Source organism: Hippopotamus amphibius, chromosome X (assembly GCF_030028045.1).
Source record: "Hippopotamus amphibius kiboko isolate mHipAmp2 chromosome X, mHipAmp2.hap2, whole genome shotgun sequence".
NCBI lineage: Eukaryota > Metazoa > Chordata > Mammalia > Artiodactyla > Hippopotamidae > Hippopotamus > Hippopotamus amphibius.
Genome location: NC_080203.1, coordinates 77,611,127 through 77,625,025, shown reverse-complemented (window position 1 = coordinate 77,625,025; position 13,899 = coordinate 77,611,127). Strand labels below are relative to the sequence as shown.

Genomic DNA, 13,899 nt, shown 5'->3' with positions numbered 1-13,899 from the left:
TGCATGATGTACTATTAGGTGAAAAAATGGGTTACAAAACAGTACAGAGAATATGATTCCATTTTGATTAAGAAATTATACATAATAACTAACATTTATTGAGCTTTAAATATGGGCATATAAATAAACAAGGCACTGAAAAAATGCTTTACATTAATTACTTACCCTCATGACAACCCAGTGATGTTGGTAGGTATTATACTCATCTTTTACAGATGAGGAAACTGAGGCACTAAGCAGTTAAGTAATTTGCCATAGTTCACTTAAGTGGCAGAGCTGAGATACAGACCAGGATGTGTTGGACTCAAGAGCCCAAACTCTTCGCAGTGACACAATATTTATATCTATATTCATACAGGAAAAAGTCAAGAAAGAGAGATACCAGCATGTGAACAGTTAACAGTTGTTATTTCTGGATTGTGAGATTACGAGTGACTTCTGTTTCCTTTATGTTTCCTTGGGTAGTTTGAAATTTCTGTGAATTACATGGATTATTTTTATAATCAGGAAAAGCAATAAATCAATTTCCATTTTGAAAAAAGCAAACAAGCCATTGTTTCTAACCTGTAAACAGCAACCCACTGTGGCAGGGTAGGGGGGAGTAACTTAATTATTATAAGAGTTCTGGAAATTCCTATATGGCCCAGGGAACTGTCTAGAATGAACAAAAAATATGCCTACATATATGTTTTTTTCAAATGTCATGATGTATAGCCACAGTGTTTTCGTTTGTTATATATTTCTCAATCAATGGATATTAGAAATACAACTATTGTTATGTGGAAGTCCATGACATTTTAAACATTAAAATATAGAAACAAAGGATGCGATCTGCCGTTAAAAGAAAAAACTATATGTACAGATCAGCTCTCTGTAACTTGAGTGTCTTCTCAACAACTGACCTCTTTTTTTTCGGGGTGAGGGGTGGGAGGAAATAAAGGGGAAAAACTGAAAATGCACAAATTATTAAAAGTTAATCCAGGAGCAGTCCTGAAGAAGACAATTTACAAGGATGAGAGGGCACGGAGAGGGAGTTGATGTTGGCCCAGAAAATTCTATTCTGGAAAGACAGAATGATAATCTCTCCTGTACTGCCAAGGGTTAGTCCTAACCTTCAAGCACAGGGATGTCAACACAGACTGCAGGAGATGCTGCAATACCTGAATGCTGATGCTTGCTCTAGGGCCGGGCAACTCAATTCTCAGGAAGAGCTGGAGTGGAGACAGCCCTCCAGATGCAGGAAAGGCAAAGTATGCAGAACTCTGTCTTTTGCCAAACTGACTCAGAGGTCAGCACTTGCCTTCCTTCCTCTCATTCTTCTTTTCCCATTTTGCAGTGTGTCCCTTGTCCTCTATTTCTATATAGGCTTTTGTCCCACCACTCATGTGCCCAGGACACACTCCTCCATAGGACTCCTGTGATCTCATTACCCATAAAATACCACAGACCTCAAACTAAGATACTCACTCACTGATTGTTCATTTAATACTGAGGGCCTAGGACTTGCCAGGCCCAGGACCGTATCTTATTTTTTTGGTGCAAATCAAACAAAAACAAAAACAAAAACAAAAAACAAAACAAAAAACCAACAACTCAATTTGCCTCAGTGAGCATGAAGTTATAACAAGGTAAGAAATGGGAGTCAGAAAGAAGAATGAGGGCTTTTCTGCCCACCCCACCCCCAACTTTGGCCTGTACATGGAGCTCACTTGTGCACCAGGCTCTACACCCTCACCCCTGGTCTCATGGAACTGGTGCTGAGGGCTGGAAGAAGACTGGCTTACTCCAAAGGAGAACAGTCTTTGACAGGTCAATGGCAGGGGGGAAAAGAGGGTAGGAAGTGGGATGGTTCTGTATTAAAAGATAGCTAATGGGAAGTTGCTGTATAACAAAGGGAGATCAACTCGAGGATGGGTGATGCCTTAGAGGGCCAGGACAGGGAAAGAGGGAGGGAGTCGCGGGAGGGAGGGGATATGGGGATATATGTATAAATACAGCTGATTCACTCTGGTGCACCTCAAAAGCTGGTACAAGAATGTAAAGCAATTACATTCCAATAAAGAGCTTAAAAAAAAAAAAGTAAATGAGCCTTTTCACAAAGATGGTGCCGAAGGCAAAGAAGGAAACTCCTGCCCCTCCCAAAGCCGAAGCCAAAGCAAAGGCTTTGAGGGCCAAGAAAGAAGTTTTGCAAGGCCTCCACTGCCACAAAAAAAAAGATCTGGACGTCACCCACCTTCCAACAGCCCAAAACACTGCCACTCAGGAGGAAACCCAAATATCCTCGGAAGAGCGCCCCTAGGAGAAACAAGTTTGACCACGATGCCACCATCAAGTTCCACCTCACCACTGAGTCAGCCATGAAGAAAATAGAAGACAACACATTGTGTATGTCAAGACCAACAAGCGCCAAATTAAACAGGCTATGAAGACGCTCCATGACATTGACGTGGCTAAGGTCAACTCCCTGATGGGGCCTGATGGAGAGAAGAAGGCATACTGGCTTCTGACTATGACACTTTGCATGTTGCCAAAAAAAAAAAATTGGGATCATCTAAACTGAGTCCAGCTGGTTAATTCTAAATATAAAAGTTTTCACTAAAATAAAAAAGTAAGTGAAGATCTTGCTGAAGGGCTCAAACCTGAGTCTGATCCAGTGTTTGAATCCAGCTGCCAATATGGGGGACATATAGACACACAGCAAGCAGAGTCCAGGCTGTGGGAGATTCTCCAGGTCAAATGTGAGTGGTTCAACAGGTAAATAGTCAGGAAAAGAAAGGGATGGAGGGGGAACCTGGAAACTAAAACAGACCTAAACTCTTACAAAATGCCAAGGTCATAAAACACAAGAAAAGACCAAGAAATTGTCACAGGAGAAGACTTGGGAGACACAATGACTAAATACAACGTGGGGCCTGATGGCACCCTAGAATAGAAATGGACATTAGTAGAAAAAAAAATAGTGCAATTCAAATAAAGTCAGGAGTTAACAATAATGTTCCAGTATTGGTTTCCTAGCTGTGATGACTGTACTATGGTTACATAAAATGGTAAGAAAAGGGGATGCTGGGTGAGGGGTATAGGGAACTCTCCACACTGTCTTTGCAACTCTCCTGTCAATCTAAAATTATTCCCAAAGAAAATGTTTAAAAAAGAAAATTTAAGGGTCATAAAAATTTTTTTAATGGAAAAAACTAAACCATAGTCATTAGGGACGTATGTTTGGGTAATAAAACCAAAGAAATGCAAGGGAAAGATTCCTCTAAATGTCAAAGATAATGGTTACTTTGGGAGGAAGAAGAGAGTTGTGATTGGAATGGGGCACATCAGAGGCTTCCGGGGTGGGTGAAAAACTTCTATTTCCTGACCTAATGGTGGCTGCAAGGTATTAGTCTTATAATAATTCATTAAGCCATACATTTGTTTCAGGTAGTTTTCTGTATCTGGGTTTTATTTTACAATGAAAAATTAAAGAGAGAAACAAGAGACATAACATCCAAATAAAATCAGTAGACCTTGTTTAGATCCTGATTCAAATTAACCAACTCTTGGGTTGGCCCAAAAATTCGTTCGGTTTTTTCCATAAGATGGCTCTAGTAGTGCTTAGTCGTCTTTTTCATTTGAAACAATTTTGTTAGATTGTATTGTGACAGCTGTCATATCAGTGTGCATTTTTAAAAAAACTTATTAAAATTGGTGAATTTTTGTGTAGCCATTTTAATATTGAAGATGGAAGAAAAAAGCAACATTTTTGGCATATTATGCTTTATTATTTCAAGAAAGGTAAAAATGCAACTAAAACACAAAAATAGATTTGTGCAGTGTGTGGAGAAGGTGCTGTGACTGATTGAACGTATCAAAAGTGGTTTGCAAAGTTTTGTGCTGGAGATTTCTCTCTGGACGATGCTCCACAGTTGAGTCGACCAGTTGAAGTTGATAGCGATCAAATCAAGATGTTAATTGAGAACAATCAACGTTATACCATGCAGGGATAGCCGACATACTCAAAATATCCAAATCAAGTATTGAAAATAATTTGCACCAGTTTGGTTATGTTAATTGCTTTGATGTTTGGGTTCCACAAAGTTAAGTGAAAAAAACCTTCTTGACTGTATTTCCACATGTGATTCTCTAATTAAATGTAATGAAAATGTTCTGTTTTTAAAACAAATTTTACAGCAGAAACTAACACAAAATTGTAGAGCAACTATACACCAATAAAAAATTTTTTAATTACAAAATAAAATGATTATAATTTAAAAAAACAAAAAAAAATTGTGATGAGTGGTGAAAAGTGGATACTGTATAATAATGTGGAATGGAAGAGATCATGGGGCAAGTGAAATGAACCACCACCAACCACACCAAAGGCCAGTCTTCATCCAAAGAAGGGGATGTTGTGTATATGGTGGGATTGGAAGGGAGTCCTCTACTATGAACTCCTTCTGGAAAACCAAATGATTAATTCCAACAAGTACTGCTTCCAATTAAATCAACTGAAAGCAGCACTTGATGAAAAGTTTCCAGAATTAGTCAACGGAAAACACATAATCTTCCATCAGGATACTGTACTCTTCCACAGGATACATGTGGTCCATCAGACTGCATGTTTATTTGATGACCAGGCAAAACATGTTACAGCTTGGCTGGGAAGTTCTGATTCATTCACTGTATTCACCAGACATTGCACCTTCGGAATTCCACTCATTTCGGTCTTTACAAAATTCTCTTAATGGAAAAATTACAATTCCCTGGAAGACTGTAAAAGGCACCTGGAACAGTTCTTTAATCAAAAAGATAAAAAGTTTTGGGAAGATGGAATTATAAAGTTGCCTGGAAAATGGCAGAAGGTAGCGGAACAAAACAGTGAAAATACGTTGCTGAGTAAAGTTCTTGGTGAAAACGAAAAATGTGTCTTTTATTTTTACTTAAAAACCGAAGGAACTTTTTTGCCACCCCAATATAAAAAGACATTTGAATATGGACTGGATATTAGCTATTTTAGAGGAGTATTAAATGTTGTTAAGGGTGACAATGGCATTGTTGTTATTGAAGACAATATCCAAATTTTTGTAGACGCATAGTGAAATTTAGGGGTGAAATGACATGATGTCTTAAAATTGCTTTACAATACTCCAAGGGGAAAAAAGAGAGCAGGGAGACAGATGAAACAAGTATGGCAAAATGTTAATAGTTGTTGAAGATGAACATAAAACATGAACACAAAGATGAAAATTTCTTGCATTCTCTAGTTTTGTGTGTGAGGGGGGAGATTTTTATAATAGAAAATTAAAAGAGGGGCACAGCCCCAAACCAGGCTGCCCCAGGGCAACAGCCGCGACAATCACCTAACCCCAGGTACTCCCCACCCCACAAACCCACAGTGCTCCCTTCCCACCAGCCATCTCCCTGAGGTCACAATGCCTGCAGTCCTAAAAGTGGCCTGTGATGTGAGGGGTGTTTCCCTTCTCTGGACCTCTGGGTCACTAGGACTGGACAGCAGCCCTTCTCACCTTTTCTCCATCCTGATGTTCTAATAATCCCAGGAAAGGCAATCAGAGGGCAAACGGGCAAGGCCCAGGGCTCAGACTTGATGGGGCAGTTCTTAGCACTGCAGAGCCTGCCCCCTTCAGCGGGTGGTAGGTGTGGGGCAGGACAAGGAAGGGACAGGGCAGGTGCAAATCCTCATATCCTATGCATTCACTATCAAGTGAGCTTCCAGAGGCTAGTGGCACCTTTGATTGGAACACCGTTTGGGGATCTTCGCCTCCTTCAGACTCCTGGGCATCATGCCTTGTTTCAAGCAGCCTAAGCACTTCCAGAGTCTGGTACTTCTGCACTGGCCCCGAGCTACCTTGTCATATGTGAATGCTGATCCAAGAGAGCATGGCAAGAAGCCAGAGTCAGAGGCCACGACCAGATCTGGGGTGATTTTTCTGCGCGTCGCAAGTCTCATCTCTGGCCTTTGATCATCTCAGATGGTACTACAGAGTAAAGCCAAGGAGTCTCGAGTTCCCTGAGTGCTGTGGAGAAGGAAGAGACAGAGCCTCAGGGGCAGTAAGGACAGGTGGAGGGGAGGAGGTAGAACACAGTCATGATGGTTATGAGTAGATCTAGCTAATTTCAGCCACTTCCTAACCCTCACTATTTGGAGAGGAGAAATGAGGCCCATGGAATAGCCGTGATTTGTCCACCATCTTAAGGAGGCATGGGGAGTGGGGCAGAGGAAGCATTAGCGTTACAGACTTAGAGAAGTATAGCCTGTGTTTGAACCTTAGGATTTTCCATTCTGGGAGGGGAGTGGTAGTAGCATGGTGGGGGTGGGGGGAGACAGAGATAATGGAAGGAATGGTGAACGGGCAGCAGTAGAGGGCTGCAGATGCTGTATGCATGGAGTATGGGGAGATGTGGATGGCATATGGGCAAGGGAGGGTGAACTAGCGGTTTAACAAGGGTTCAAGGATGACGAGTAGGAAGGGAGACAGGAGACAAGAGGGAAAAGATGGTGGATGAATGGAAGCAGTGGGGGAAGAGCTGGGGGCAGGCAGGCAGCAGGAGTAGGGGGATGCTGAGCAGGCACGTGGACAAGGATGACAGGTAAGCAGAGAAATAGGGCTGGTGTGTATGGTAGATGATAGAGGGAAAGTTTGAAGGACAAGTGGACATGGCTGATGGACAGGCAGGAGCTGGATTGTGCAGAAGGCCAGGACCAGGGGGTTGAAGAGTTTGGAGGGCTCTTAATAGGGCTGGACATGGTCAAGTTCAGCTGGCAGAACAAATTTGGTCTGATCTGCTGCCTCATCAGTTTGGATCTTGCAGCCACTGTCCATTTATTTACCTGCTGTTTACATCCTGCTGGCCACCAGCAGCCCTTTACTTCGCCTGGTTTTTCCTGGACTGGAAGACCCCAGAGCAAGGTAAGACTCATGGACCTAGAAAGAACAGGACTTAAGAATGTTCCACCCCAACCTGTAACCAGGGAGTCCCACTTACCATGTCACAGGCCTCTCATCCAAGTTCTCAGAGCCACAGGAGCTGGGCCAGCCAGGACCATCCTGGGGTCTCTTCCTTTTCCCTAACAGCCCCGGTCCCTCCAGGTTGCTAGGGAAGCGCTGGGTGAGCAGGAGGGATGGGCTTGGCACACACAGACACCATCCCCTACTGATATTTCTATCTCAGGTGGCAGGCGATCAGCCTGTGTAAGGAGATAGTGTGCCTGGACCCACGTCAAGGACTATTTTCCCATTTCTGTACGTGTCTCTTTCCCAGCATCCCTCACAGTTCCCCAAATACTAAGCATTGACGCCACATGACTGAGGCTGTCCATAAGGAAAATGGGAACCCCAGAGAAGTCTCAGCACAGGCTAGACAGACTTCAGGGTCCAACATTGCTACTGAGCACTCGCTACACTGCTACTATGCTTTGGATGCCCTGGTAGGCATGACCTACCAGATGATGCAGGCAGAAACACAAATACAGTTCAGATTGTTTAACAAACACTGAAAATATACTCTATACCTCATGTTTGGGGTACAGAGAAGTGAGTAGGATGCAATCTTCTGCCATTAAAAAGCTCACATCCAATGGGGAGGACAGACGAGTATATATCTATAGTTTGGTACAAGGTACACAAGTAGTTCAGATGAAGGGTAAGGAAAGGCTTCACAGACATGGTGATATCTAAGCAGGGTTTTCTTTTTTCTTTTTCTTGCTTTACATGCCTCTGAGTGTCTGAATTTATTTTTTTGGTTTTTTGGTTCTTCATTAATAACTTTTATTGAGATATAATTGACATACAATAAACTGCATATATATTTAAAGTGTACAATTTGATATTTTTTTCTGATTAGTAATGTACATGTGGCAATCCCAATCTCATCCCACCCCAACCCCCACCCCACTTTCCCCCCTTGGGGTCCACATGTTTGTCCTCTACATCTGTGTCTCTATTTCCACCTTGCAAAGCCGTTGATTTGTACCATTTTTCTATATTCCACATATATGTGTTAATATATGGTATTTGTTTTTCTCTTTCTGACTCACTTCACTCTGTATGACAGTCTCTAGGTCCATCCATGTCTCTACAAATGTCCCAGTTTTGTTCCTTTTTACAGCTGAATAATATTCCATTGTATACATGTACCACACCTTCTTTATCCATTTGTCTGTCGATGGACATTTAGGTTGCTTCCATGTCCTGGCTATTGTAAATAGTGCTGCAATGAACATTGGAGTGCATGTCTCTTTTTGAATTATGGTGCTCTCTGGGTATATGCCCATAGTGGGATTGCTGGGTCATGTGGTAATTCTATTTTTAGTTTTCCACGGAACCTCTATACTGTTCTCCATAGTGGCTGTATCAATGTACATTCCCACCAACAGTGCAAGAGCGTTCCCTTTTCTCCACCTCTCCAGCATTTACTGTTTGTAGATTTACTGATGATGCCCATTCTAACAGGTGTGAGGTGATACCTCATTGTCGTTTTGATTTGCATTTCTCTAATAATTAGTGATGTTGAGCAGCTTTTCATGTGTTTGTTGGCCATCTGTATGTCTTCTTTGGAGAAATGCCTATTTAGGTCTTCTGCCCATTTTTTGATTGGGTTGTTTGTTTGTTTTTTTTTTTTGATTTTGAGCTTAAGCAGAGTTTTCAAAGCTCAATTAAAGTTACTTAGGCTGGCACTGGTAGGAGGCTGGGGGAGAGAATACCAGGAAATGTACTGCTATGCTGCTCCTCTGAGCACTCTTTGCAGTAGACAACAGACACCACCTAGATTTTTGCCAACTTTTTCGTATAATAGCACTCACAGAAAATGATCCCATGTCTAAAGGGCACTGGCATCAATGGCTGAGACTACTTGCAGCCAGAGGCAAGAAGCCCAGCAGTTCTAGCTGCCCCCTATCCTACCTGGTCTTCCAGAGGCTGAGGGGTCCGATATCTTGACCCACTCAAAGCCACTCCTGGCCTCTCTATTGAAAAGCTCTGCTTTAGAGAGTGCCCTGAACCCTGAAGCATCTTTGCCCTTGCTTTCTCATGTACTCTCATTTCACGACCTCTGGCATTTCTCTCCATGGCTGCAGATCCTGAACGCTAAAGACCTGTCACCTGAGCACAACTATCTCATGGGGGCCACCCCCATGGCCTCTTGACATTTGGTGCTTTCTGCAACTCCTGCACTGAGGCCACAGGCTTCTCGATCTTCCAGGCATCGCTCCTCATCTGGCCACGCTGTCCTGGTTCTTGAAGATCACCTTTGTTAGGGACTACCTCACGGCCAAAGGTCTTTCTGACCATACTTACTAGAGCTTCTGGCCCATCTCCCTGCTTGGAGATGCACCTTTTTAAGCCCCGTCCCCTCCCTCTCAACCCTCTCTCATCCCCAACCCCCGCCATTATAGCACAGTAGTTCAAAAGTATATGTTCCGGAGCTAAACTGCCTGGGTTCGAATCCTGGCTCTGCCGCCTACTGTGTGGTCTTGGGCAAGCTACTGAACCTCTGTTGGTCTCAGTTTTCTCATCTGTAAAGTGGTGCTGATGGTAATAGTTTAACCTCAGATGTGGTGTGATGACTAAGTGAGATAATATGAGTAAAGCACCCAGGATAGCACCTGCCAAAGAGTATGTACCCCATAAATAATAGCTGTTGCTATCAATGGCAATCCAGGAAAAGAAAAGGGTAGAATTACAGTTGGGATTCAGAAAGTCCTTCTGGTTATCCCACTGAATACCTTCCTACTATAGTTTCGCCCCAATGCCTCCTGTGAACTGGAAATATTGCCTCAAAGTGAAATGTGTTGCATTTACTTGTCACAGCTGTCTCTTCTCCACACCCTTTGTCCTAGTCATTGATTCTCCTCCTGGGACCCATGGGAACAGAGGACACACAAGCCAGTGAGTCAAGTGGAGGGTGTTCCCTCTCAGACATTCTCCCCCTTCTTGATCATTTTTCTCGTCTCTCTGCTCCTTGGCCCTCGTCACATGTGTGCTCCACGAGTCAGCCAGCCATCAACTACCTGCTAAGCCATGGCGCTGGCAACCTCGTGGGCATTGTAGTGGGAGGGGTGGGAGAGGCCCTGCAGAGTGTGCCCAGCACCACCACCCTCATTCTCCAGAAGCGCAAGGGCTCTGTGCGCACAGCCCCCCAAGAATGGGTAAGTGTCCCTCCCTGGGCAGGGGTGGGTAGCCTTCTCTGAGCAGCATGACCTGGTAAGTGATACCAAGATGAATCAGACATGAGTCTTACCCTCATGGGACTTACTATTGAGTAGCATAGATGGCTGTAGAATTTCAAAGAGACTTGGGTCATCCACTCCTGAGCTAGCTGGACCAGTTCCCAGGAAGCCAAACCAGAAATCCAGATTCATTATTTGGGGCTTGGCTAGGGCTTCCCTAAGACATAGATGATGCCCACGTCATGTCTAACAACACTGATATCTACCTCTCTTTATCAATGGTAAGTGCAAAAGGCAGTACATTACGGTGAGTATGCACATAGGGTCTGGAGTCAGGGGCCCTAATTTTGAAATCCTGGTTCCACGATTTACTGTGCACTCTGGGACAGGTTACTCAATCATTTTGAGCCTTGGTGTTTTCCTCTTCATCATGTGGCTACTAATAATTGTACCTATTTCATAGGATTATTGTGGGGTTTAAATGAATTCACCCACATAAAATACCTATCATGTGCCTGACACACTGTAAGCGATAGATAAACATTACCCACTCTGACTCAGGGGTAAAGAGAGGAAGTAAAGAGTAGGAGTCCAAGGCTGGAGCTGTGGGGGCTCCATCAGGTCAGCAGGCCAATTCACTGGACACAGGGACAACTGTCCTGTAGCAGACTCACAGAAGAAGAGAAATATTTCTTCTAAAGACCTTGCCTGAGTGGCGTGTTCATCAGGGTGGAGCATAACGTAGGGGAGAGAGCTCTGAGCTGGGAGGAAGGAGTCCTGGGTTCTAGTCCAGGTCTTGCCACTCACTGACTGCCTGAATGCCCTTCCTCCTCCTGAACGTGGGCTTCTGGAGCTGTATGAAAAAGAAAACCCCTCGGTGTGTGCTCCACTGTCTCTGCTGTGAGGAAGCAGTAAAGGTAACATATGTCAAAGTGCTGAGAGATTGTTAGCAGTAATTCACAAAGATTTGTATAAGAGAGACTGTGTTCTTGTTGCTCTCACAGGAAGACTTAGGGAGCCTGCTTTTCTACCTAGAGCACCGTCAGAATGGATGCCCATGGCCTGTGAGAGGGAAACAACTTTGCTCTCCTCTAATCTCAAGACCTCAGACAGAACACCTTATCATAGTGCCTGCAGGTGAGGGGCATATCATACATACACATTTGTGCAAAACCACCATCATTTGCTCTGTGCTTCCTACTAATAGACACAGAGTAGGATATTCCCCCGCATGACACCTCCTGGAAGCTTTTTCTTTGTTTAATGTGGATCTCTGCCCCCATATCTTGTCCTAGTGATCCTGGCCCAAAGGTAGTATCCTCGCTGGCCTTGAAAATTTCAGGACAAGAGACACTAAATACAGGAGCCTTGTTCAGTGCAAGAAATGCTTTACACCACAGGGATTTTATAATAGATGGGAGCCTGGCCAGGAACAAATGTTCTTCCTTGGGGGTTCTCCACCCCAGCCTGTGTTTGGGAGATAAATCAGGGTTTTCCTACAGGGCTCATCTGGTCTCCACCTCCACTTCCGGTGAAACGGAGGTGTACAATCAGGTGCTGTTCCATAAGGACAGCTATAGGTACAAGTTTCAGAGCTGCTTCCGCTGGATCACTGGTTTCTATCTTTGTATCTTCTGTGGATAAGGCTTCCACCAAGCTCCTGCCATCCCCGCTGCCTATCATCACTGTGCGTGAGCGCTGCTCTCAGCCCCTGGGCCACCTCAGCTCTCCCTCAACCTCAACCTCAGGCCTCCCCAAACTCCCCACCCCCCACCACCAAATAAGAGGGCAGCCTAAGCGGAGAAGTTGGGAGCTGACTTGGCATGTGAAAGGATCAGGCCCAGGGAAGAAGAAGGAAGTTAAAGGAGGAGAAGATTCTAACATCTGTCCCTTCTCTTTTCCCATCTTTCTTGGCAGGCGGAGAGGCTCTGCCTCTGCCCAAAATTGAAAAACCAAGCCAGGAGATGGTGGACAAATAGCACACCCTCTATACGGAGGCCCTGAACAAACCAATCAGCGTAAGACCCAGTACAGCTGCTCAGAGACCCAAAAGCTGTTTTTCCTGTGACTGAATGGGCTACGTGCCCAATAGTGCATGCCTTGGAGAGGAAACTCATTAGCTGCTAACCGAAAGGAGGAGAAAGGGAGAGGCAGGAGGGCAGTATGTGGTAGGGGAAGGCACTAGGAATTCCTTGCCACCGAGGCCTTGCCGTCATGGTCCCTGAGGTGTTTCACTGAGTCAACCCTCAGGCCCAGCCACCTGCCCGCCCCCTGCCCCACCCCCTACTGGATTTCCTCTCTGAGCCCAACCCCCCAGGGCCTGAAGGACTCAAATGCTAGCCAGGCAGCTCGAGTAGCCACCACTCTGGTGGTTGTTGTTGTTGTACTAATGCATTTTAAAATTAAGATATATTTTGCATACCATCAATTCAACCCATTTAAAACATAAAATTCAGTAGTATTTAGTATATTGAGTTGTGCAACTACTATCAGTATCTCATTTTAGAACATTTTTCATCACCCCAAAAAGAAACCCAGTACACATTAGCAGCCACTCCCCATTCTCCCATCCCCAGCCCCTGGCAACCACTAATCTATTTTCTGTCTCTAGGGATTTGCCAATTCTGGACATTTTGTATAAGTGGAATCATAGAATACGTGACCTTTTGTGGCTGGCTTCTTTCTCACAGTGTAATGTTTTCAAGGTTCATCCATGTTGTGGCATGTATCAGTACTTCACTTTTATTTTTTAATTTATTTTAACTGCACCGGGTCTTAGTTGCGGCACTGGGGATCTTCGTTGTGGCATGCAGGATCCTTAGTTGCGGCATGTGAACTCTCAGTTGGGGCGGGCATGCAGGATCTAGCTCCCCTATCAGGGATTGAACCCCGGCCGCCTGCATTGGAAGCACGGAGTCTTACCCACTGGACCACCAGGGAAGTCCCCAGTACTTCACTCTTTTTATTGCTGAATAAATATTTCATTGTACCTCTACACTCCATTTTTTATCCATTCACCAGCCGATGGACTTTTGGGTTGTTTCCAGTTTGGGGTTATTGTGAATTATGCTGCTATAAACATTCACATACAAGTTTTTGTGTGGTAATCTTCTGTCTCCAAACATAAAGGCTTTCCTTATGTGCACACCACTGAACTAACAAGCCCACCTTTCAGATAAGATCAAAGGTATTACAGGATTACATTTCAGTTGGCAGAGGCATTTCACAGACGTTACTATGTCCTCTGACATCATAATCCCAAGGTATTTGCAACCATTCCTTCTTCTTTATGGCTGAATATTTCAATGTGTGTATGAGTGTGTGTGACATCTTCTTTATCCATTCATCTGACAATGGATAATTAGGTTGTTTTCATGTCTTGACCATTGTGAACAATACTGCAGTGAACATGCGGGTGCAGGTATCTCTTTGAGATAGTGATTTCATTACCTTCAGATATATACCCAGACATGGAATTGCTGGATCATATAGTAGTTATATTTTTAATTTTTTGAGGAACCTCTATACTGTTTTCCATAGTGGCTGTGCCAATTTACATTTCTACCAACAGTGCACAAGGGTTCCCTTTTCTCCACATTTTCACCAACACTTGTTATCTCTTGTCTTTTTGATAATAATCATTCTGACAGGTGTGAGGTAATATCTCATTGTGGTTTTGATTTGCATTTCCCTGATGATTCGTGATGTAGAGCCTCTTCTTATGTACC

At 44.0% G+C, this 13,899-nt stretch overlaps 1 protein-coding gene and 1 pseudogene across 1 annotated transcript; both read left to right on the top strand.

Annotated features, from left to right (window-relative positions):
- Positions 1–2,101: 2,101 nt before the first annotated feature.
- On the top strand, positions 2,102–2,560 carry LOC130841498 (60S ribosomal protein L23a-like; annotated as a pseudogene).
- A 3,226-nt stretch (positions 2,561–5,786) lies between these two features.
- Positions 5,787–12,239, top strand: AWAT1 (acyl-CoA wax alcohol acyltransferase 1). Its single transcript, XM_057717636.1, is given in 12 exon segments — positions 5,787–5,946; positions 6,803–6,825; positions 6,827–6,914; positions 7,177–7,247; positions 9,080–9,125; positions 9,128–9,193; positions 9,196–9,280; positions 9,979–10,154; positions 11,661–11,811; positions 11,813–11,862; positions 12,089–12,178; positions 12,181–12,239. Coding segments are annotated over 12 exon segments (1,065 nt in total).
- Positions 12,240–13,899: the final 1,660 nt, after the last annotated feature.